The sequence below is a fragment of the Phoenix dactylifera genome, chromosome 11, assembly GCF_051530095.1.
Source record: "Phoenix dactylifera cultivar Ajwa chromosome 11, Ajwa_hap1_PhDact_Kaust_v1.1, whole genome shotgun sequence".
Lineage (NCBI taxonomy): Eukaryota > Viridiplantae > Streptophyta > Magnoliopsida > Arecales > Arecaceae > Phoenix > Phoenix dactylifera.
The window spans coordinates 4,461,035-4,486,931 of record NC_143200.1 but is presented as its reverse complement, the minus strand read 5'-3'; the positions used below and the strand labels follow the sequence as shown (position 1 = coordinate 4,486,931).

At 38.7% G+C, this 25,897-nt stretch overlaps 2 protein-coding genes across 19 annotated transcripts; one reads left to right on the top strand and one right to left on the bottom strand.

Moving 5' to 3' along the window:
* Window positions 1-1,087: 1,087 nt before the first annotated feature.
* On the bottom strand, window positions 1,088-19,867 carry LOC103707854 (calmodulin-binding transcription activator 4-like). Of its 18 annotated transcripts, none has more exons than XM_088706539.2 (13): window positions 19,465-19,853; window positions 18,310-18,435; window positions 18,089-18,204; window positions 16,568-16,656; window positions 15,601-15,646; window positions 12,815-13,349; window positions 11,987-12,279; window positions 3,951-4,642; window positions 3,496-3,764; window positions 3,203-3,348; window positions 2,279-2,569; window positions 1,680-1,791; window positions 1,088-1,603 (listed from the first exon to the last, which is right to left on the bottom strand). In XM_088706539.2, the coding sequence occupies exons 1-12, from the start codon at window positions 19,472-19,474 to the stop codon at window positions 1,693-1,695; spliced, it is 2,712 nt and encodes a 903-aa protein (XP_088562665.2). In that variant the 5' UTR covers window positions 19,475-19,853; the 3' UTR covers window positions 1,088-1,603; window positions 1,680-1,692. The 18 variants fall into 18 exon arrangements, with proteins under 18 accessions (XP_088562665.2, XP_088562661.2, XP_088562666.2 ...); XM_088706535.2 differs by having other exon boundaries at window positions 1,708-1,791; XM_088706540.2 differs by having other exon boundaries at window positions 3,499-3,764.
* Window positions 19,868-24,921: 5,054 nt separating this feature from the next.
* Window positions 24,922-25,473, top strand: LOC103707855 (uncharacterized). The gene has a single exon (XM_008792538.5). The coding sequence runs from the start codon at window positions 25,058-25,060 to the stop codon at window positions 25,268-25,270; it is 213 nt and encodes a 70-aa protein (XP_008790760.2). The 5' UTR covers window positions 24,922-25,057; the 3' UTR covers window positions 25,271-25,473.
* The last annotated feature ends 424 nt before the right edge of the window (window positions 25,474-25,897 follow it).

The following is a 25,897-nucleotide window of genomic DNA, read 5'->3' as shown; positions in this document are numbered from 1 at the left end:
AGATCATTGCTTAGTTTATTTAAACCTTTTTCTTTTTCAGTAATTCATTAGAAAGTGAATACTTGGTTGATGTTTACTAAAGTACCATCTTAGGAGTGTCCATTTTGTGCACATCAAAAGTTCTCCTGCAATATGGTGTAAAGGGATTGGTGTCACTTGTGGGATTTGGTGCAACCCAGAAAGGTTATTAAATGTTTAATTGCCAAATCAGCATTAGTAGGATTGGAGAGTTTTTTGTGTACATGAAACAAGCAACACAAAGCATCTCTTTACTAAAACTAGTGTGGATTCCCAATGCATGTGAAAGGATATATATTTTTTTTTGTTGCAAAAATATTCGAGGGAGTAAGAAGGTTGTAATTTTCTTGTGGGAGATGAGATAAAATGGAAGTGGGTTGATCGCTCTTGGACTTCTTCTTGATTTTCTAATTTCAAGAAATAGATTTATTGTGACTAAATTGTTTGTTCCTTCTCCCTCCCTTAATTTTATCATGCTTCTGTTAGTGACATTATTATTTATGCTCTTTTGATTGGAAAACTCCAGCTACAAAGGTATGTGTTTCAAACATAATTTGTTTGCTTTGGACATTATTGTAGTAGAGATGAGAGTAAATTTATAAAAGAAAAGCAAGATATATGGCATTTGATATTATATATGGTAGGAACCAAACGGATGCTGAAGGTGCACAGATGAATAGAAGGATGATATCTAGATTTTCTTTTTGTTTGCTTAGATGTCCAAGTCCAACCTAATTATTTTTGTGATATCCCTAGTGCCATGGTTCTGGGCATTGGAGATACAATACTTTCTTTATGAATATAATGAAGAGAAATAGTTGTTTTTGTTACTCCAAGCTGTAAGTGATATCCAAACACAGACCCTGGAACTTTCTTTTTTGATACTGTTCACTCCCCCCAAAAAAAATCTCAAGTGCACATTTCAAGTACATCCATTTACTAGAAGAACACTTTTTTTGCCCCCTTTTTATTTTTCCCTATTTTTGCCAACATCTCCATCAATCCAAGCCTCTACTGAAAAATAAAAACAATAATATGCAGCAGATAAAAAGCTTGTGATCATGTATCATAATAAAACTTTCAATACGTTGCTTCCATTTTACGATCAACTAAGGGACCACATGCCAGAAATATACTGCAACCAAGCAATCACCAGTGCATGAAAACCATGCATTAGTAGCATAAGGCCACACTTGTGGCGAGGCTCATCAACAATGAGCAACACATATACAGGAAGCTACTGTTACACAATATCTACACAAATACCGGCAGCTACTGTTACAAACTATCTAACAGGCAAATGTCGCATTTCATGACAGACCAGCATTTACATTAGATATAAGAAACTAAACATTAATTTACACCAAACATATATAGGGCTTGTTGCACAACTTGATATATCTGTACAGGCAGCTGAATGCAACGAACCTAACTATCACTCTTTGAGTTCTGTGACAACCCAATGGTCGGTAGTTTGACTTGAGCTAATGTCTTCTCTTATGTAAACTGATACAGAAGTCATCGTTTTCTATTAACTCGCAATTTTCTGCGAATCTTGACATTGCTTTAGATGCTGCTCATCAGCCTGTAGATAGACCAGTATTAACAAACTCATAATGACTATTTAAAATCAAGTTCTTGTGGGGTTTGAGGGTTATTACTTCTAAAAGCTCATTAGTTCCACACAACCTGATCGAAATAGTCTTCAGTTTGTAGTGACTCGCAATCATCTGCGACTCTGGCTGTTGAGGTTTCTACTTTGCTCAACTCTGCCTGTGAAGAGGAAAAAGGAACTTATGATTAATTCTTAAATAATAAATTGTGGTCAAATCTAAATACTTTTCAGAATCATGCTCCTTTACTTTGTTTATTCACTGCTCATAAAAACTTTAATTTGAAAAGTTTTAGGATGAAATCTTTGTTTTCCTGTAAAGGGAAGGTTAACACGGGAGGAAGGAGAGACCATAAAATCTAAAACCAATACCACATTGACATTTTCCATTCCACGCTATAAGAAACTTTTAACTTTTCACAAGACATTCCAAAACTTCAAATTAAGCCTCAACTTGATTTACCAAAAGCCAGGTTACCAAACAGGCCCTAGGTCGTTTTGCAGGGGAAAAAGTGTTCCAACAATTATTGTTTTCATAGTTAAATGGTCAATCAACAATATTTTTTGAACACCAAATGTTAAGGCCCGGATATGTCAGGCTGTCGCTTGCAAAGTATATGGTTTTTTATTGACGTTACAAGTTGTTACCTTCGCTTTCCTGTATCTTTCAAGCATTCGACGGTATTGCTGCTGTGCTTCAGGGGAGTCCACCATTGATAGAACACTTGAGACAGCTTTGTCAAGAGCAGCATCCACTTTTTGCTTACGGAAGACGTTGAGTATGTCAGCTTCTTCCTCTTCATTGATTGATTCTGCTTCAGCCCGAAATCCTCGTAAGCCAACTCCTCTTCTATACCACCGCAATATTATCTTTTCTAGGATACTAACACTCAAAAGGAGCTTGTACTTCTTTCTTGCCTGATAAGCTCTTACATGAGCCTGTCAAAATATTCAAAAGAAAAGGTGAAAAAAATAAGAAGAAAGTGAAAAATACATATGTTGTTTATTCATTTGGAAAATAACTAACATCTACAAGAGAGTTAAAGGTTTGTCAGAATATGGTGCATCCTTCTATAAGTAAAAAATCCATGTCATCACGAAGTACATGAGTTCGATAATGTTTCAGGTCATGTCTGTAAATAATTGTCATACAACATTTTTACACTAAATATCAGGCTCTACAGCTGCTACACCTCATGGTAAACCTTGCTTCAAGCTCATATACTATTATCAGCTAATTGCATAGCTCTGATTTGAGTCTATTGTCCAACTATGAATGTTCAAGAGCAGTTCAAGTTAGTTTTCAGGAGAGCTGATAACTGAAAGGAAGTACGGCATTGCTCTACTAATATAGTTAGCAAAAATAACATTTGGAATTCCTGGTGGGATTTGCATGTATTTCTCAATGATCTAGCACTTGAGCCAATGGTAGTGTCTTACGGTGGTAGAAAAATCTTGGCATGTACCACTAGAGAATACTTTAATTTTATAGACTGACTATGTTATAATATCAATTAAATTTTCATGCAGATATGCATTGCATTAAGAAAATGATCATGGCAGTTCGGTTACCTGTATCCTTACAACATGTTTACGTAAGGTTAAAAATTCTTTTCGTCCCTTCCAACACCGATAGTTCTTTTGAATAGACAGAGCTGCTTTTTGAAACTTCAGATTACAAAGACCATGACAGGCCCGAGAAATTCCATGTATGTCTTCTGGAGAAAAACCATACTTGTCAGCAGCATTTTGATGTTTTTTCCTGAAAGAATAAGCACGGAAGGCAAATTGTATTCGTGCTGCAGCTTGAGCTGCGTTTCTGACAGCTGCCAAGGAATCTTTAAGTGAAAGCTGATCCTCCGTACCACCTTGTAAGTGGGCACTTCTCTGCGATATGGTCTCCACTCCTTCTGCCTCCACAGGACCAGACTCTTTGGAAATCTCACCTTTTCCCGTTACAAGAGAAAAAAGATGGTTGGTTAGTGCAGCTTCTGAAAGATACCCAGCAAGGCCTTTGTGGCCATTGGCAGCAGCAAGAGAAGCTGGTGTTTTGCCTGCTGGATCTTGTGAAGTGGGATCCGTCACAGCTCCAGCTGAAGCACCTGCAGCAAGAAGTGCAGCAACCATTTTCTCCCTGTGACAATCAATATTTCCAAGACTCATAAGCAAATTTTTTGCAGCACAGACAGAAAAATCAAATTCTACATCAATTTAATACTTCTGTTATAAGCCCATGGGCTCCACCATTGGATATAAAACTTTTATTATTCCACTAGGGATAATCTGTAACAGAATGTGAGCTTTATGAAATTTTAGTTACCTTCCAAAACATGCAGCCCAATGAAGTGCAGTCCATCCATTTGGATCACGGAAATTTATGCCAATGCCAGAATTAAGAACTGGACTTAAGGCCCAGTCATAACCCAAGCCAGAAATCATGTGTATAATGCATTGCTCTTGCTTGGACAACACACAAATTTGGTCTGCATTTCCCAAATGTTTAGACGATAGCCACTGCTGCAACTTATCCTTTAATAGTTCTTGCAAAATCCTATCCATTGTGTTTGCTGGAGTCTCCCTACCAGTTAGAAGAGATTCAACAATTTCCCCTAACCGATCTTCATTTATTTTCAATTTTCTGGAAGGATCAATATGTGGATCAACATCACCTTCTTGAAGAATAGATGCATTGTGATGCCCAGATAAAAGTATCTCTACAAATCTGACTATCAACAACAGTTCCTCGGTGCTCTTGATTGTTTCTGCTTGCTGTAAAGTGCTACTGAAACTCATGGTTTCAGGCTTTGAACGAAATTCAAATTCTCGTACATCACTGCAGGGTTCCCCATTGCCAGATGTAATGCACAATTTGACTTTTCCAGTATCATGCTTGGGAGTCAGGCAACGGAAGACACCTTCCTGAACAACTTCTACAGGAACTTCAGTGTCCCCAAATAATATGGCCCATGAGTGCCCTGAAGGATTGCAAAGAAAGTCTCCAACAATAACAACCTGTACTGTGCACTTCTGTGTTTAGTTTTAGGGCTGCCGGTTCTTCGTAGCATTAGATAGCGTTGCTAATAATGCAAAGGAAAATTAACAATATGGTTGTAAAGAAAGAAACAAGAATGTTCATGGTTCCTTACATTTAAAAATCATTACCATAACCATCAAGCTTTTTCCCAGCTATTTGTGTTAACTTTAAGAATTCCAAATCACCAAGCATTCCTATTTTTGGCAACCATTAATCTTATCTCAAGCTTTTCAACATGATTAAAGTGGCTGCTTGTACATATGTCACCAATATGTCTTCCCCTAAAAGATCAAAGTGAACCTCCTTATTGGAGCTCCTTGGATCTTCATTCCACATATACATCCTATTTCAGTTGACTCTCCATCACTTTGTCCTTAACTTCTCAACTCCTGTAACTCCTCTAAGCATTCCTTACCAAGGTCCGCCGTACCGGTACCGGTCGGCGTACCGGTGGCGGCCCGGACCGGTACGAAACCGGTCCCGTACCGGCCCGTACCGGTGGCGTACCAATCCGTACCGGTGACGTACCGGTCCGAACCGGTCCCGTACCGGTCCGAACTACCGGTACCGGATTTCACGCTGATCCGGTATCGGTCCCAGGCCGGACCAGTACGTACCGGCCGGTACGGACCAGTACGTACCGGCCGGTACGGACCGGTACGGCAGACCATGTTCCTTACTCTAATGCTCCTAATTTTACTACATAATCATCTCAACATTACCATTTCTGCTACATTCAACTTGTTTTTTGGGCCCTCTTTATTGCCTAACATTGTGAACCACAAGGTTCGCCATTTAGGTACTGGACCCCGTACCAGTGCCTTACTAGCACAGTATCCGTACGGTACAATACAGAATTTTTTTGGCATACCGAGTGTCAATACGCTATCCATACTGGTACTAGTACAAAACTAGTATGGTACGGTATGCCCCGTACCGCCCGATTCGGGCCGATACGACAAACCATGTTGAACCACACACAACACCTTTCATAAATATTTTCTTTAAATGATCCAAGTATATGCTAAGCACATGAGACCCTAGCAGTACCTCTCCACTCCACCCAACTCCATCCAATTGGCCCTAATTCTAAAGCTCGGTTTCAACTTTTTCTCCATTATTTTCCGTAGTAGATCTTAAATAACCAAATTTATCAATCTATGGTATCTCCAGTCCATCAACTTAGACCAAGGTCTTATCTTGATTTCCACTTTCACTAAATTGCATTTAATATACTCTAATTTTTTTGGTTGATATTTAAGCCCCAATCTTTTTAAGTCCTTCCATTAAGCCAATTCACTCATGCACTTTTCTCATTAATTAACACCATATCATCTGACAATAAAGCTATTATATTTTGTCCCTGATAAGAAAAAATAAATGTAGTAATGTCACAAAACTTTCCAACAAATTGTTGCTAATGACAAAGGCTAGAATGAGAAGGGTCTCCAAGTCAGATACTTCTAAATAACAAAAAACAATTGAAATTTGATGGAGATTTCTTAGATTTTCAGTTCATTCTGCATTAGTCACAAGTTTATTTTTGGGCTGTAATTCAAAATTCTGTATGTAGTTAGGCCTAAAGTAGGTAGCTTTGAACCTAATCAGCATCATATTATCTGTACTTTATTAGTTGTGGACCCCCTTAATAGCAATATTTTTGTTTTTGTTCCTAAGTTGGAGTCACTCTAAGCATGGTTCGCCATACCGGTGCATACCACCCATACAGCACGTATCTTACCATAACCGATACCAAATCGACACTTGGTACGGATGGCGTACTAAGTCTTGATATGCCAAACCAACCTCTGTACCAGATGTACTGACACTGTACCAGCATCTTAGCAGCATTGAGTTTGGCACAAATATGATGAACCTTGATCCTAAGGCTTTTAAGAAACAAAGAAAGGACACGATGCTTAGTGTTCATGATTATTCTCATACTTTCATTTCTTAGTTTCTTTTCTTTCTGCTTTTTCCTCAATCTTTAATTCAATATTGTCTCTTGAAAGGTCTTTAATAGAACTCTACAGATCTACAAGCTCATGGTAGATCCACCCAACAACATGGGTAAATGATAAATCTATTGCTGTTGTTTGAGAACAACAGTTATGACAAAGTATTAGAAAACCTATGAAATTAATCCAATGCACTGCCTAGTGTCCTCTCTTCGGTTACTATTTCCTTTCGAGACAATGTCTGATGAAACCTGATCTAGAAGAGATTTTGTTACAGCCATTTCCTTTTGCGTTTGTGTGACATGTGAGTTTGTTCCATGCCAGAGAAGATTGTGTCAAAAATCTATATCATTTATGATGCTCAACAAGGGTGTGAAGAGGATAAAGTGTTGATAACTTGATATGGTATGTTTTTACTCACTCTTTACAAAGGGAGTGTCCGAATGCTGCCATATAGAAGTAAGTATTAAAATTACTAAAACAAGGTTTATGCTTATTCCTGATGCTTGTACAAATGAACTAGATACATGTTAAATCCAAGAGAAGTTCCAATAAATTACATTTAAGTGTTTTGAATGTGAAATTATCTTCAATATCCACTAACATAAGGGTACCTCTAGGGTAAAAGGGAGCATACTACCTTTATTATGCCAGGTGGGACGATATTAAAGAAGGCTGAGAGCACAATAAACATGCGCAAATAAAGTAGCTTCAAGTTTGGGGAGGTTGGACATTGTTCTCCAGATTGTGTCTTCATGACCAAGAGAGAATCAGTAATAATTTGGACCATTATGCTGTTCTGGACGAGGGCAATGAATGATACATCACTCATATCCATGAGGTATAACTTAAAATTGTGTTGGATTAATCAAGGAAGAAGAAAATCACTTTACCCATCTATCTTCAAAAGAGGCAATTGAAGATGGATTTAATGTACAGTTGCCATTTTTTGGACAATCAATCAAAATACTACAAGGTATGATGATTAATTGTTCTAGAAGAAGTGAATATTTGAATCTGGCATTAGTAACAAACTGACAGCTATCCAAATTTGCTTAAGGATGTATGATGAGAGGCTCATCTTCTCCTAGAATGGAGCTAAAAAATATATAAGATTGAATCCAAACATTTTACCGTCAAAGTCAGGATCATGTAACACATCTGGTGTGCATTATCAAGTTGTAAGGTTCAAAAAAGTAAATAAAGATGCTGATGAAGTTGAAATTTGAGGGTGAGCTCACCTAGCGTAAAGAATCAATATAGTTTGACCTAACGATCGCTGAACCGGTACCGGTAGACGTACTGGTTGGCCACCGGACTAGTACCAAACCGGCCAAAAAGGTCACAACGCGTGCGCGGCGCGCAGCTGTGACATTAAATGGCACAGCGCGAACGGTGCGTTGTGGCAGATCGAACCAGACTCGGTGCTGGTTCGCACTGAGTCCTGGCCAAACCGGACGGAACCAGTCCAGTTCCATCTAGTTCGCTCTTGTAGAGGCTGGAACTGTTTTCTATGCTCAAACCGACCCGGTCAGAGACTGGACCGGTTCGGTATGGGCTGAACCGGCCGATGCGAGCCGGTTCAGCAATCCTTGGTTTGAGCCATCAAGAAAGATGAAGATTCAAGTCTTGTTCATGTTTTGTCAAAGCTTACATTATAATTAGCACATGCATAGAATCTGCATTGAAATTTTTGTAAATGTTTTGATACACAGTTTCAATCAAATTTCAGGTCTATGCATTTGACTTGCCCTTGTGGTGATTTCATTAAGCTTGAAGATCTAATCATCTGTCAAGCCCCAGCTGGACTAGCATCATTGGAAGGAAGGATGAAGGGTCGGGTTGCAGAGGCTCAGGGGGAATCTTTAGTAGTTTTTTGGAATCCTGTCTTGGTTATGAATATCAAAGACTTGTTATATTTGTAGATTGGATTGAGAAAATCCTGAAGGCGATAGATTATCTCTTAAGAGTGTTTAGGTGCCTTTAGACATGGCACTTACAAGAATCCAGATCTCGTAACCAGTGACCGAGAGTGACTATTTTTTATCATTCTCTAATTGATTTACAACTGGATAAGAGTTTCATTCCTTCTTCATATCTCCTCTTAGATCATGATGTTTTACATCATGTTGCATCATAATTATCTCTCTAGAAAATATGAGGATGTTTCCTTATAAAAAATTTTAGGTAGAAGTATACAGCTATTGATTAACTGAAGCTCTGATGAAAGAATTCAACAACATAACAGTTTGCTGGAGTTCTTACCACATTCTGATGTAGATTAGATTTGAGAATTCAAATTGAAAGGATAGGAACATAAATCTGAGACCAATGATGGTAAAGGGGTACGAAATGAGGGGTCTTGGTAATGGTTGAATAATCCAAAGTTAATGATATAAAGGAACTGAAAAGATAACTCACACAATGAGAAGAGGCAGCCTTGGTGGAACCGCCATCAGATGCATGTTGGACTTGTTCCCTAGGGTTTTGAACAAAACATCATCTTCATGCATGTAATCATCACCATGGAAGAAAAACTTAATTATTAACTATAGATGGAAGTGGCTATCACATGAGTTGTCCACTGGGTCCCTTGCAGTGCTAGAAATACAAAGCTTAATTATTAAATCACCTCCCATCTCCAAGAAGACATAATGGCTGACAAGAAAGGAGTGAACGCCTTTCATGACAAGGTAAATAAGGGATTATGCAAGAATAAAGAAAGAATGAAAGAACTTCACAAAATATGGGTCCCAAATTCCCAATGGAGTCCGTACATACTCCTAAAGTAAATCCCAGGGACCACAGGACTTTGTCATCAACCTTACAACTAAAACTAAAACCAAGACATGATAGTTGAGACAGGCATTCAAAACTGGCTCTAGAATAGCCCAAAAAAAATCAATGCAAAATTTAATTAAAATAAACCTAAAATGTGAAAAGTGACATTAGACTCATAGACTAAAACTGGAATTCCAAAGATAAACAAAGAAAAAAAGCTCTTGCAGTGTTTAATATTGCTTCAAGAACTCATCTTGAATTTAGGTCCTGTCTTCAAGATATAAAATTCCAGTACCTACAACATGATATCCTGCATTATGAACTATGTCAGAGTTTACTGGCACAATTCTGGCATACTTCTGCACCACCTGGGCCAGCTCATGCTGCTACATATCGGTTTATACTATTGCATGTTACTTCGACAAACATAATTCCATATGATATCTAACAGTAGAGGGATTTATCTGACTTTCCCTTTTTTAACTTGTGTTTGACCATTCCAAAAAGCATTAATTCTGCTCATGGTTTGAAGTTCTTGTCTATTGTGGTTTTCAACTTTTCAGTTTTTGCAGATCTAAAGGTTCAATCTACGAATTAGATGATAAAATGATAAAATTTGTTGATAAGGGCCATGTTGGAAGATACGTGATTGATTCAGATATATAGAAACTGATAAAAACAATTCCTTTCATGGGGAGCCAACCTCCGATGATCCTCTTCAAGCAGGATCAGTCCACCTAGTTCCCCAAAAGAAAACCCTTTGATCTGAAATTCACCATATAATTTAGTCATTCACATCAACATAAATAATTTACAGCAATAAATTCCCTTTAGCAACCATCCATACACAATAACACATCAGAAACAACTACCTTGCACCACTAATACAGATATTAATCCCTCAATTTTTGTTAAAAAAAAATTCATATCGACTAATGAATAAGCACATAACATTGGATATCTTGTACTTTTATTAATTGTAGATAGAACATACGAACATCTCTACATAAGAGAATAAACTTGGCCTTCATATTGACGTACACCAACTTATGTAGTTCATATCCCACATTCTTCACTCTCTTACATGTCCTCAATCTCTTTGTTTATGCACCATTACAAAATTCAACCATAAGTAATTTGGTTGATGTAGCAAGGACCACTAAATTCTTTGAGCAGAAAAACTAGGACCTTAATATTCCAAAACAAATTATTGCAATTTTCTAAGTCCCCAAGCTCTAAAAAAGTTTTTTCCACCTAGGCAAGCTGATAATCCCTAAAACCTTTCAGTAACTTCAACCTTCTGCAGCAGACCATATATTGAGTTATTGCCCAGCAATCACACCAATCCATTTGGAAGAAGGTCTGGAAATTTGTTTAATTTTGCAAATTAGCTACAGGGCAGTGGCTCCACCCTATCTCCACTAGGGAGGAGAATCTGGATGACACCTTTTTCTTCTTTTTTTTCTCTTTTGAGGTCCAAGATCCAACTAACTTTTTGTTACGATAATGAAAAGGGTGCATCATAGAGAGAGACCATGGTGGGATTAGGGCTCCCACCATTATTTGCAGAAAAAGAAAAAAAAAAACAAGTCTTCAGTAGCAAACCTTTCAATTGTCTGATAAACTTGTAGATCCTTAACTGTGGGTTATATTGTATTTGAGTTTTTTTTGCTTTCCTTCCTTCTTCTTTTTCTTTGTGCTTGTGTGTGGAAAGAGAGAGAAGAGGGGGGGGGGGGGGGGAAGGAGAGAGCAGAGAAGGGAAAATTGATGATACTGGAGAGTATGAAAAATTCTTGATTTCCTATTCTACGAAATATTATTTAATAACTTCTATCACTAAGGCATTTACATTGGCTCTTCTTTGTCGTTAATCCCTGGCTAGACTCACGGAGTAAATATCAATTTTTTTATGGTTCAACATTCTTTGGTATATTTTCTTCAACTTTCAATCACCTCAACATGATTGTCCAATCAAGATTGTCACGGAAAGTAAGTATGCGAGACCTTGCCCACATGAGCTTGAGTCCTTATATATATATATATTATTTTGAAGGGGAGAAAGCAATACTTTGCAACTAGGATGATCTAACCATTCTCTTATGAAAATGGTGATTCAACTTGTTGATGATCTCTTAACAATATGAAATTCATGGACCCACCATTGATAATCAAGTTAAGCTCCCTATTTCCACATCTAATTTGACTGTGCTAGAAGTGAGACATTTTGACATGTACAAGACCCCACCAAAAAGATTCTTCCTTCCATTCTTCTTCATTAAAGTTAGGTGGTCTCCCACCATGTGCTACTATCTAACGTGGAGAATCTTGAATGTAACTTTTCATTACATCTATATACATATAAAGCACTCTATGAAATACTTTAGAAAAATATCTATTATGTTTGCAGTAACTTTATCAAATCTAACACTCATGCCCTTGTGAAATTCTACATGTTTTTTCATCCTCAATTTTGTGTAATTTTACAAATTTTCTTGCATAAATGAATACTGAAATAGATCAACAAACATGTAGATAGAAAAGAATAGAGCATCAAAAAAATTCTATAGCTTTTTATTGGTTTACCTTTGCACTTTCAAAAGAAAATGCCCATTCTGGAGAGATTTCACATATGCTAAACCACGGTTTTTGTGCTAATGGCAAACCAGAATCTGTTGCAAGAGGAGTTTCAAGTTGACTCTGTTCCAACCATATCCCTGAGAAGGCAGAAGAAGAATATACAGTATTTTCAGCTAAGTGCACTGTCTCTAGCCCATGAATGTTATTATCTTTTCCAAGAGTCGGCAATCCAGAGTCAGCTCCAAGAGAATTTAGCTTAGACATAGAATTTAGCAGGCTATGAGACCATCCTGAACACTCTGCAGCCCAAGGTAAATGCATGCATCATTAATGCTACTAAACTATGAATAACTTTAAGGTAAATAACAATGGAAACTAATAAGGTGCTCAAAAAATTAGCTATATAATAGTCTGGAGTAGAAATTTATTGGTATTAGTAACTGGCATGGTTATCAAAGATGAATTAAGGGGCAATTAGCTAAAGGATCTTAAATTCTTAATTGTATCATGGCTTGCTTTGATAGCAGTGGCCTCTTCTAGGTCGTTTTTCTTATTAAGTTTACAGGAATAAGCAAAATATTGTTGTGTTTACTAAATTATGTGGTGATTTGAAGAAGATTATCTCTTGCTTGGATATGGAAAACTGAATTAGCAAAAAATCATGATCGCATAGTGAATTCATAATGAAAACAGATGAAAACTGTTCTCAATAAGTTATCTTAATCAGGTTTGTTAGGTATCAAAGATAGCCACTGGGCCAAACCTAATCAACCCAAACAATAGTCATTGACTTTGACCATAGTAATTACAATAAAAGAAGGAAGCATGACATACCTGGAGTTTTCAGGATCTGGAAGGTGCTAGAGTCATCTTGCAGTCCAGCCTCTTCAATATGACCATTTGTTTCATGTTTCAATTGATCAAATAGACTGTCAAGTGTTTCCTGTGAGAGGTCCCTTGTCTCATAGTTTAGCAGCCCTAAACATTCTGATTCCTCATTCTGATTGCAGTTAGGCTGCAATTTTTCCTTGGAATATATGTCACCACCACCACCACCATCATCATCATCCAAACTTAACTGCTCTTCAAGCTTTCTTAGTGATTGACTGACATCTGGCAGCAATGGCTGATTATAAGTTTCTGATCTATCCATTTTATCCAAGTGCGGCCTCTCAGTGTTTCCTGTAACAAACTCAGAACTAACTTCTTCCACTGATACTGGACTTCTAGAGTTTTGGCATCGTTCATTTAATTCATTAATTTGAGAAGGGAAGCCTTGTACTTGAGTATCAGTAACACTGTTGCTCTGATTGAAAGTTGGACAAGATTCAGTTGAGACGCTGAAATTTGGTTCAAGAACACATCTTCCCTGGATGGAACCAAGAAAAAGCGAAGCAAAACAATACACAATCAATACACATTCATATGTATCACTCATTAAAAATGAATGCACCACTTGCTTGACAACAGCAAGAAGAAAAGGACAAGCATATGAAGAGCAGAGAATGTAGTTAGTGTAGAATTGCATCTTACAGAGACGATGCCACTGTATCATGATATTACTTGACACTAAAGTTGAGATAGTGACAAGGTTTATTTTGTACTCGGAGGCAGCTCTGTCATTTACTAGCCAGCAAATATGTGACTAGTGTGTTCTTCCACTAGACTTTAGTCCACTGGTTCTCTATCCTTTTTATCTCACCACTTTCTGAGATATTATCATCCTTTCCCTTCCATTGCCATTACTACCTCTGATTTGTTCTAAGTTCCGTTACATCCTTGTTACGTCTTAAGGCCTAATTTTTTTTTTTAATTTATTTTTTTCATATCATAATTTTGTACTCTACATGATCATGTATCTGTTAGTTACCTATGCCTAAGAGAAGATTAGTTAATCATCAATGGTGTGTGTGACACACAGTTACCCAGGCGTATGTATATCATTTATCCTCAACTGAAAAAATAAAGATCAAGATAATGTTCTGTTTCCCAATGGCTGAGCCAGAATTTTGTTTGAGATGGGGCAGCAATTAAATCATCTTTGTTATACTAATGTTGGGTTTATTCTTTTTTATTTGTCCTGCCACAGTCTTTTCCATCCATTCTCCCACTTTTACTGTTTTAAATCAGAAACAGCTATTTGGATAATGGAAACAAGTGAGATGTTAACTCGTGAAATGTAATCTTTCTGTATTCACCTAGTGGGTCTGTTGCCTTTACTAAATAGAGAGATGATGTTCACTTAATCATAACCAATAATCTAGGCATGAGTATTGATTTAGAAGTTATTCTGCTATCCAGTTAAAATCAGTGAACCCATATCCCAATTTTAAGCCACCAAGCAACTCTAACTAAAGATACGGTCACCAAAAGGAACCCACAGTTTTAGGAGTGGTCTCCTATCAGAGTACCCATAATCCATCTAATCTAGTGACTGACCAAGAAATTTGGACACGAGGCGCCAAGATCCTGAACTCCAGCATAGCCTAGAAAATCCAAAACTCTCTCCCCTCCCTGGCTCTACCATTATTGCCTTTGCCTGCAAAAGGCACTGCCACTTTTGACATAAAGTGGTCTCCCCAAGAAAGGAGACTACCCTAACTCTTTTATTGTGGCCCTGAATCTTCAGTTGTCAATCAAGTTTTGTTGGTGAATCTTGAGCCATAGTGCAAACATTTGAGAAGCAGGCATTGCATATTGTGACTTTTCTCCATGTATTTTCCTACGACTCTACGACACCTACAGCTTCCAGTTTTCTGATAGTCAACAACTTTTTCAGATGAGATATCCTGAAGACTCGTATCTTCTTGACAATCTGTCCTTAATGCATTGAATAGACATGAATGGTTCGGACCTTGTAAGGAGAACCAAGATTTCTCTTCCACAAGATCAACATTTAATATCCCATCCTGCTTACCCCATTTAAAACAAAAATATACAGTAGCAATGTGCATTAAGGCAGAAGCCTTGTATAGATTTAATGGCTGATAGTTGATACTTCAAGGTCAGATTGATGCATTATTAAATCTTAACATAAATTCAAGCAATATATATTTAGTTAAAAATATTTAAAGAAATGTCATAAATTAGACCAGGCAAGTATGTGTATGTGCCTGTGAGATATATATTAAGTATGTGTGCATGCAGCGGCATACATGTATATATCCAAATGTATGAATAAATGTATGTGTGTGTGTAGTCAGCACGATTCTGAAAATATAGATGATAATTTGAAGATTATAAAGCATAAAGCAATTTCATTTCAGCATATAGATACAAAGGTGTGTAAACACTGTGCTGCAGGATACTTTTATGTGTCCAGTATAGAATATTTTTTCAGTTTTCTTGTTCATTGCTTTCCCCATAACTTTGGCTGGTCATGTTCAGCAGGAACCCTTAATGAATTCCTCATAGAATATAGTCTTTCCTTTCTCAAGATCTTCTCTTTTTTCTTTCAGCACTCGTTTCATCTTCTTCCACTTTTAGTGAAGATGATGGATTGAATGAATGAAGAGAAAACATATATATAGAATTTGCCCTTTGTTTTTGAAGGCGCGCCGCGGCGGGGGGGGGGGGGGGGGGGGGTGGTGGGCGTTGGAGAAGGGAAATCAGTAACAGACCTCTGTAACTTCTCTGTAATGGACAAAAACAATGTGCTCATGGGCTCTGCACAGAAGAAGAAAAGTGTACTTAGGCACACATAATTTACTGAAATACATAAAGATTGTAATACTAGGCATGTAATAGTGCTACTCATCACAATCTTCTAATGATATGAGTGTTCTATAAAAGAATTGACATATCCAGTATAAATTGTTACGATATTGGATTTGCATCAAGCTGGGCCCAGACCCAACTCAACCCAGTTGCATCCCTAATAGCACACATGCAAATGATTTCCTTATTTTCCTTTTTTGTTTGAGTGTTTATTTTGTTATCTGGGCAGTGTCCCTGATCTCAGATTTTTGGTTTTTAGACCATGCTCTTGAGGAGTCAAGTTTGAATCTTCGTGGCCTGCAAAGAGTATGGACTTATCTTTACCTCCATCTTGTAAAATGTTTTACTCCCTACTGATGAAACTGTAGGTGGTCTACTCCCACCTTTCATTGAAACAAAAGAAACAATGTATGTTGAAGTAAATCTTAACATATGCCCAAATTGGACAAGTATCCTTTCCTGGTTCCACATTGTGTGCATGTCTACCATCTAACAATTAATAAAGTCAAGCTAGTTGATAATATAACTTAGACTCTCCAATATGAAGGTGTAAATTTTTCATGAACTTCATGGGTAGGTCATCAAGATGAAGTTTCAAAACATCCAACAATTAATAAATAAAAAAGAAAAAAAGGCAATAATTCCACTAAGAAAATCGAGATAAGATATCCTCAGAAATGGAGAAGAAAAACTTATTTAATAAGTGGTATTGTTCTACAAGCTCATGTTCTAAGATAGTAATTTTTTTATTAGTCAAACAAACATAATAATAAAATAAAAAGGCAAGAAAAATTATATGATCAATAAGAAGCAAAATAGGATTAAAAGGCGTGACAATTCTTTAAAATTACTAGGAATATATAATCTTACGGGTCCAGCATCCAATAGACGCGCCTCTGAAAACATGGATTTTGCTCCCCACGAGCATAGTAACAAGCCAATACTTCAGTATTCCCAACCTAGCCATGTTAACTGAATGCTCAGAACATCATTTAAAAGAAAGGAATATCCAGTCCAGATGACCTCACAAGAAATACATAAACAATAGCAGTATAAACTGATTTCAGATAAGGTAACTAATTTTACTGATTGACTAAAATATGTGCATGTTGTACCAAGAATTCAATATTCATTGATATTTAGGAGGTGTAATACAGTCAAAGAATGGAGATATTAGCCACCTATTTGTCAATCACCGTCAAAAAGAGAAATTCTAAATCTCTATTAAATAATTGATAGTTAAAATAGAAAATAACATGTGTGACAGCTACAAATTGGCATACATATAGAGCTGTGACTCATTTCTTTCCAATAACTAGCTGGGTTCTTGAGTTATGGGGGCATAATACCAGTCATCAACTGTTATGTACGTAGAATAGTAAACCCCTATATCTGCTCAAGGTTTACCAGCACAAGTGACAGACTTGTATCAATATAGATCAATACAGGTGGATACAGTAGCAATACAGACCAGTAAAGCACATGGAACAGAAAGCAATACAAGGTGATACAGTTGGCAATGTCAAACCTTGGATGTAAGTTACCAGGGTTTGGTATCAGGGCAGAATATGTTGATAGGATTTTTGATGCCCAAGGCATCCCAAAATTGTGTGACCCCTAATCTAGCTGCTGAATACTGGCTTTCAAAATGAAAGTTTTCACAATTGTGGAAGTACATGTCAGCAATTACGAAAAATAGCTTAGACTCAGTACTTGCATTTTCATACTGTGCATCATTGTTTACTTATGTGGGAAGCATATGTAACACATTCCAAGCAAAAGTTACAAATTTCAGTTCACATTTATGTGCAGACCACAAAAACCATTCTGAAGGATCTTGGCTAGTTATACCATGAAATCAGCAGAATAAAATTGTCAGGGTTTTCTTCTCTCAAAAAAAAAAAATGTCAGGGTTTTCAAAAACCCTCTCTCTTGCTTGAGCAGAATATCAATTTTTCACTACTTCTCATCCTTTGATTTTTCAGGTGGCACCCTCGGAGCTCTTTAGGTTTTGTGCTAATTTCAAGAGCAAGTATGATCATCAAGGTCATAAGTTGAATCATTGACGTCATGCCAAGATGTTGCATTTTGTCAAGTTGGTCCTCAATAAGGACAATCAATTAAGCTGAACTGGTATCAAGAGGAGCTATATTAACAATGATCAGTGCGTACAGATACTGCATGTGGTGATTTATATAAGTCCCTGCCTTATAAGAAATAGCACTTCTTTGTATCATTTGACAGAAAACACAAGCAATACTTTACAACTGGAGAGAGAGAAACAAAAAAAAAGAACTTTTGCAAAATGTTGGGAAGAAAAGAGGGGAAAGGAAAGATAGCTTCATTCAGAAAGGCTGCCATTACAAGCATAAATATGTCAACTAACCAAACCTTAAGACGCTCATGTGATTCTGCAAGCGTCCTTCCATTGTTCTTTTTCCGCCACAAAAGTCCATCATTACGGAAATTGCGAAGTACCCTTCGATTGAAAAGGAACAAAGAACCACCTATTCAAAAGTCAGATATGACAAACATAAGCAGCAGAAGACTCAAATTGAACTCAATCAACAACAAAAAAAGTATCTAATATCCTAGAAGATCATGTCTATTACTAGGTGGCTCAACAGGAGGCTTATGAGTGAGTTGGAAACTTTCATGATTCTGTAAGATAAAAAGAACTTCTATAGGCTTCAACCAACGTGTATGAGCTTCTTTGCGGAGTTTATTTATATCAAAACCTGAAACGACACAAAACAAAAAATATACATCATTTCTGCTGCAGTTCAAATTAAGTTGAATTTACAGCAGACTTGTAGATTACATATCAAATATTGGAGTGCTCAGAACGGAGAAAAGGAGAAATGCGCTGGCTAAACTGCCACTATATGCTTCAACCACCATAACATATCTAAAACCCACTTGAATTGAATAAATAGATCTAAGAACAACCAAATAAAGCGCACCTTTCTGCATCACACTTAAGGATCTTATTCAACTAAATCTGAATTCGATTCCAAATTGCAGATTCTTTGAAATAAAAATCATGAAACAGGATTACTGGAACAATTGGCGCCACTTTTCTGGGCCAAAAAGAGACCAGAACTGACCTGAACTCAACAAGAAATCAAATCACATTCACAAACTCGTAACATGGAAGAAGCAAACCCAAGAAATCAACACTATGAGCTTGTAGGTCAGATACATACGTAGATGATTGACAATTTTAAGAATCGACACATTACACAGGCGAACCATATCATCGCTCCACAAATTATAAATTCACATCTTAACATGGAAAACATCTTCCCGAATCAGAAAGCAAACCCAACTATATATGTATCAAATTTTAGGCATTTACAGCAATGAAAGAGAGTACCTCGAGCTTCAATTTTATGAACACTTCCAAGTCCCCTAATAAATAACAAATATGCACAAGTTTTCATTTTAAGATAAATCGGCAAAGAAACGCGTTCATTAAGCATCAAGAAGACATGCAAACCTTTCCCAGATCACGAAAATGATCTCAAAAAATAATCAACAACAAAGTGCACTTTTCCGCAGCACACTTAACAGCTAGTTTAAACCGATTCTAAATTCGATTCCAAGTCAAGACTCTCCGAATACAGGAGCAGAACCATTTAATTCCACAAGAGAGAAAAAAAAAGACTACAGATTGGGGGTAAACAGGACCAAAATGGACACGGATTCAACACAAGAAATCGAGGTTTCTGAATTGAAAACGAAGCAAAACCTTCCACCTTGATTACCTGGCTGCATCGCGATCAGTCCACAGAAACAGCTCCGAAATCGAAGCGGCAGCTCGAGCTCGAATTGGCGGCACAGTATCAAATTGGAGCCCTAAAAGGTATCGAGAAGGGAAGGAACCAAGAAGTAGATGACAACCGACTGGGGACCCTGCTACGTGAGTCAAAACGAGCTGTTAGCGCTCGAGTTGCCGACACTGGAAGAAGCCTCGATGCGCGGCATGGTGGATTCGGCAAACGAAGGGAGGGGAAGAAGGCGCGGTAGACTCCGGGAACTGAAGAAACCGGAGAGCGGGAGAGAGAGAGAGAGAGAGGCGCAGGACCGCAGGAGGCCAAAGGGGGGACGGAAGTCGGTGACCGATAGACTGAAATTACCAAAATACCCTTCGGATATTGCGGCAGTCCCAAGTCCGCTAGTTTGATGAGTGCAACCCCAAAAAAAAAAAAAAAAAAAAAAAAAAAAAAAAAAAGAAAAAAAGAAGAAGACAAGGAAGCCGACTCAACCACGTTTGCCGCATGGATTCGGAAGACCTAGGAGTAAAAACATGGACCACCTCCTAATCCGAAACATAAAAATGATGATGAAAGATAGAGGATCTTTCAGGCCAAGCATGTATTTAGAGAACGCGGCCCACCACTTAGGGTACACCTTCTTATCAGAGAAGGAGGAGTTGCCACTGGCACTCTGTATGCTATTGTATTTTGATTTTAGGTATATTCGTACGCGTACGGTATAAAATATGTATTAAAGAAAAAGAAAAGAAAAGAAAAAGGAGAAGCAGCAGCTCGCTCAAGGGTAGAAAGCATCCCAGTGTTTTTTTTCTTATTTTCTATTTTTGACTCTTAAAAGGATTCCGAGGCGGTTGAAATAGCAACTGAAAGGCCCACATGCATGCATATCACATGTTCCGGACTTTGGAAAAATAGGCCTATGGGAGGATGCCTTTGTTATCAAGTATATGTTTTATATTGGAAAATCTCTAGCCCAAGATCCCTGCCTTGCCAGCTTTGGCATATGTGAAGGTGATTGACAACTGATATGAGTAATGGGATGATTAAAATTTTCAACAGAAAATTATATATTTGGTTCCACATCTCACTGCTTTCTTCCAAATGTGAGGCTAGCTTGATGTTGATGATAAAGCATAGGCAATAGCTCGAGTCAACAATTCAAGACAAAGCTGTCTACACCTTTCACCGGATTGAAAACCCTCAATATGGATGGTTTTCGGGGTCACTTTAGGCCCCTCAGGCCAAACCAATATCAATTTGGATATCGAATTGCATTTGCCAGAGGACCACTCCGCCACCATTGCCTTCTCCGCAAGAGATGCCATCAAAATCAACCTTTGTCAATGTCTAAAAGTACAAAAAACTCTCTCACCCGAGTAGCAAATACTGAAGATATACCTATTCCAGCATCTCCACACACCATTGCTTCCTTTTCATCGGCGGCCGGCCTAGCCCTAACTTTGTATTCCACCATCCTTCCTATGTAAGGGTCCCCGCATGCGGCTCACGCCATTCGAGGTGGCCCAGCCCAGCATTCATTCGCAATTCCAGTAGTAAAATTGAGACCGCTCGACCTCGGAAGCTAATTCGTGCTAAATTAATAGATCATCCATAGAAATATCCATTCCAAACAGCATTTTGTCCCCACAAGATTTTGCATATAGTATGGGGAGTCCCACTGCTTCAGCATTTGATTTTTATTCTTATGCAAGATTACTTAGGCACTGGTCTTGTTTTTGATTATATACAATTTAAACCAATTGATCCGATCAGAAAAAAAAAATTCATCAACCCGTTCAACTTGAATCTCTCAAAAAAAAAAAAAAAGATGAAAAAATTTTGATAATAGAGTTTACATCCTCTTTTCTTTCATTGATGATTCGTACATCACAAACCGAGACACATAATCCTTATTTATAATAATAGTGAGATCCTTTCTTGCACTATTTGGATTGGATTTTTCTTCGAATTCGAATAGAACTAGATTTTCAAAAATAAATATAACTATTAGAAATAATCATAAAAAATTTAAATTTTATAGAAAGTAGATCTCGACTTCTGCATCAACTTTGTCTGTCGCTCCACCTAATTCTTCATGGATTGAAAGATACTCTCGATCATAATATTTTTCAAAAATAAAACTTTTGGTTTTACCGATCTTTTTTTTTAGGTCCAAATGATGAAATTTCGGCCTATTTTAACTCCTTAGGTGGATGGCTCTTTTTTTTTGTGTGCGCTAAGGCGGGTGGATCATACATGATGAGTGCCAGGGATAACTTCCCACCACCAGCCCACAAGGCGCTACCAAAGTGACTGACTGTATAAGCAGCCACCCAATCCGCAGCCCCATTAGCTTTATAGAAAACATGCTCAGCCTGAAAGGCCTCGCCGTCCCTCACCATTGCCCAAATATCTCGGAGCAAAGGATGGACATAACCATTACACCTTGGGCCCCCCAGATCCAACTGATGACAGTGGCTAAGTCCCCCTCCAAGACGATGGATTTGGCCCGTAAAACCCACCGAGCGTGACGATGGCCTGCAGCTCGGCACTCAAAATCGATATGTCGAAGAGCTGACTGCCCCCTGTAGCCACGACCCTAGCAGACGGGTCCTGAATAACAAAATCCACATCGCCCCTCGTACCTCCATCCAAGATAGACTCGTCGAAGTTGACCTTGAGAAAACTAAGGGGTGGGGGATCCCAAGTAAAAATACCGTATGGGATGCTGCCAAAGCAGAATGAAAATTCCAGATGTCCCGAGCTATCAAGGTCCCTTCAACAGGTATGATAAGACTGAACTTCGCCACCTGCACACGGGCGCTCTCGACCACAAGTCTCGGCGACATACCATGTTTGCCAAATGTTCGAGCATTCCTAGCAAGCCAAATCTGGTAGGACGTGCAGGTCACTCGAGCCGCCTCCTGGCAAAGCAATGAGGACTCCGAGCATCGACACAAGGCCTGTAAGAACAGGTCCCTCCGGCCCCAGATCCCTACCAGTCGCCAAGTCGCTCTAGCCCATATGTACTGAAACAAGGCATGGCCCATCGTCTTGTCCACACCACAATCCCCACACACCGAGTAAATCTGCAATCCACGTCTACTCAGTACTGTTCGCGTCGGAAGACGGTCCTAAACCACCTTCCAGAGGAACAAAGCTACCCTCGGGTGGAGTTCCAAGCGCCAGATCTAGGTGCAGTCTGGCCCAGGCTTGTACTGCCGCCGAAGGATGTGGTAAAGATCGCTCATCCTAACATTGGACCTAGTAGAAGTGCTCCAAACCCGCACATCAGGGCCTGCACACCCTGGTAACGGGAGGGATCAGACCCTCTCGCCAGCTACCCCCCGAAAAGCTGATCGAGCTTAGTCTCGTCCCATGCAGCCCCCCCCCCCCCCCCCCCGGGACGAGAAGATCACATACATGCAGTCCCTTCGCAGCCTCGACACTAACTATAGTCAGCTAGTGCCGCAAGGGGAAGGCATCTACCCATGCGTCCTCAGCCACATCAATACTACGCCCATCACCTATCAGTCATCTAGTGTGTACCAGCGCGGTAGGCAGGTACCTCGCAATCTCTAGCCAAAAAAAGGAATATCTCCGCCCTCCTCGGGCCAGTGCCTCAGGGCCCACCCTCCCATAGCGGGCTGCTATGGTCCGGCTCCAGATCCCCTGCGGTTCTAGAAGGAACCGGACTACATGCTGGGCAATGAGCACCTTCTGTCTCTCAAGGAGAGAGAGAACCCCAAGACCACCCTCGCTGAATGGGAGGCAAATGCTCTCCCATGCCACCAAATGCACCCCCCGACACCTCCATACGAGCCCCATAAGAAGCCCCGAAATAGCCGTTTAATCTTCAGTAGCACTGTCCTTGGCACCACTATGTTTGCCATGAGATAGATGGGCATGGAGCCAAGTACAGATCTGATAAGCATTAATCTACCGATTATAGATAGAGACGCTACCCGCCATCCCTCCAATCTACTCTGGACCTGTTGCACCAGCCCGATGCACTCAGATACCCGCAGTCTTCTACCTGTGATCGATACACCCAAGTAGCTCTAGGTCCTGTCCTGCTCTGGCATCTCCAAAATCCTCTAGATCTTCCGTCGAACCCTAGGCGTCGTACTAGGGCTGAAGAAGATGGACTTCTGGGCATTCACTCTCTGCCCCTACGCAGTGCAGTAGTCGGCCAGCACACTCCTAGATGACGTAGATCTCGAAAAGTTACATAATTTAGAAAAAAGGTTATTTCAACCGAATAATGTATGACCAAGTTATGATTTCTCGGAGTTAAACTCATGACTTAGCTTTAGGCCTGAAAACGAGTCGGATTATATTCGGCTGTATCCGTTTTCGTATCTGATTTAGATCGAATTCGGATACTAATTTTTTGCTTCGATCGGATCCAAAAATGAATTTGGATAGTCAGTTCAAAAATCTCCTAGATACGGATACGAAGACGGATATACCTAATTTTTTTGGATTCAGATCTGGATCCGGATATCCATATAAAAAGAATAAGTGAAAAGAAGAAGTTTAAGTTAAATTAAATCAAGAAACCAATTAAGTGATTAACCAAACATAATTTAAAAGAAATCCAGATATCGAATGACTGTTACTTAAGACAGTAACTAGAATACGGAATATTCGATTCGAATAAAATATTTTGAATCACTCCGCACACCTGAAAAGCTCAAACCTCTTGTTTGTCTATTTCGTCCCTCTTTTCTGTTCATCGTCTTTAAGCAACTAGCATTTTAAAGGTCCTGACCGTTTTCTAGTTTCCATCCGGTGATTACAATCGGCGACATCCGTGAGATGCTTTGGAGGTACTATAGATTCCGTCTACTTCGGTAACGAGCAACCTTTAGTGGTATATCCTTTATAAAATTATAATTTTTTATTATTAATAAATACTTATTAAAATTATACATTTTTTTAATTAAATTTTTTTTATGATCATATCAACTCAAATCCTAGCTTTTGGGCTACAAGAGGAAAAAAGTCCCACGAAATTTAAATTGGGTGGAATTTGGTTAACGTAGATCCATATTTAAATGAACGGTCTAATTCACCAATTCTACAAAATTTTCACCTTAATTTTATAGAAATTACTGTGTAAATCCAATATACATATATATATATATATATATATATAATATATATATATATATATATACACACATATATATATATATACATATATATATATAACTTTACTTGAATTATTCCATAGCCTATCAAAATCTGCCATCTATCCAGATTGCATAAGTGTTGATCCATTGCCAACCAAGGACTCTTTGTCCTCATTGGCTCCTAGCCGTTTCCTTGTAAGAAGCCACCAAAGCTTTTGATAAAGCATGACAGCAGAGTGGTTTCGGTGGGACCCATTGGCTCTCCTCACTGTTCCTAAGATTCCCTTCCTCCCTTCCCCTCCTTTTTCCCCCACCCCGCACATTCTTCTCATCCCCCTCCTTTTCTCCTCCACTCCGTTCCTTAAACAAAGAGAGAAACAGAGGAATCGAGAGCAGAGAGAGAAACAGGGGAGGAGGCGTAGAAGAAGAACTAGAAGAAAAACTAGATGGCGGACTGGGGCCCAGTGTTCGTGGCGGTTGTCCTCTTCGTCCTCCTCTCGCCGGGCCTCATCTTCCAGATCCCCGGCAAGATCCGGGTGGTCGAATTCGGCAACCTCCAGACCAGCGGCGCCGCCATCTTGGTCCACTCCATCATCTACTTCGGTCTCATCGCCATCTTCGTCCTCGCCGTTGGCGTTCACATGTACGTTGGCTCTTAGGATATCAAATTCCTTTTGGAAAATGATCCCATTTTGGAAGTGAACTCCTATGGGGTTTCTTGGTTCAGTGCAAAGTTAGATCCTTTTTGTGTTTTTGATGGGGCTGATGGCCTCTGTTTCTATAAGCAAACAGTTATTGTTTGTAGAAATCTAGTTATAATGAGGTGCAATAATGGTGTATCATCATGATTTTTATATTGTTATATTCTGATCTCTATCTCCTCATATCCACCCAAAAAAAAAGGGGAAAAATCTCAATTTGGTAGTAACTTTGAATAGCTCTCTCAGTTCGCTGTAAAATTGATTCCTTTGAGTTCTTGATGACTTGTTTATATCAGTCAAATGGTAAGTTTCTATTTTGTTTGTAAATGTTCTTGGCTTTGAGACCATGGTATGATTTTTCTTGGATTATACGAAGCTCCATTAGAAAATTCATTGGAGTACTTGAATCATTCTCACTGTGGTCGGTATGACATGAACAGCAGTTCATCTCATTTGGGCAGGGATTCTTAAATAGGTTTCAGAATATATAGCGGTTGCAACAACTCAGGACCTCACCCAAAATGGCTAGCGGGAAGATATTATTTAGATTTCTTCATTCTGTATAAGTATCCAAGATTTACCCAA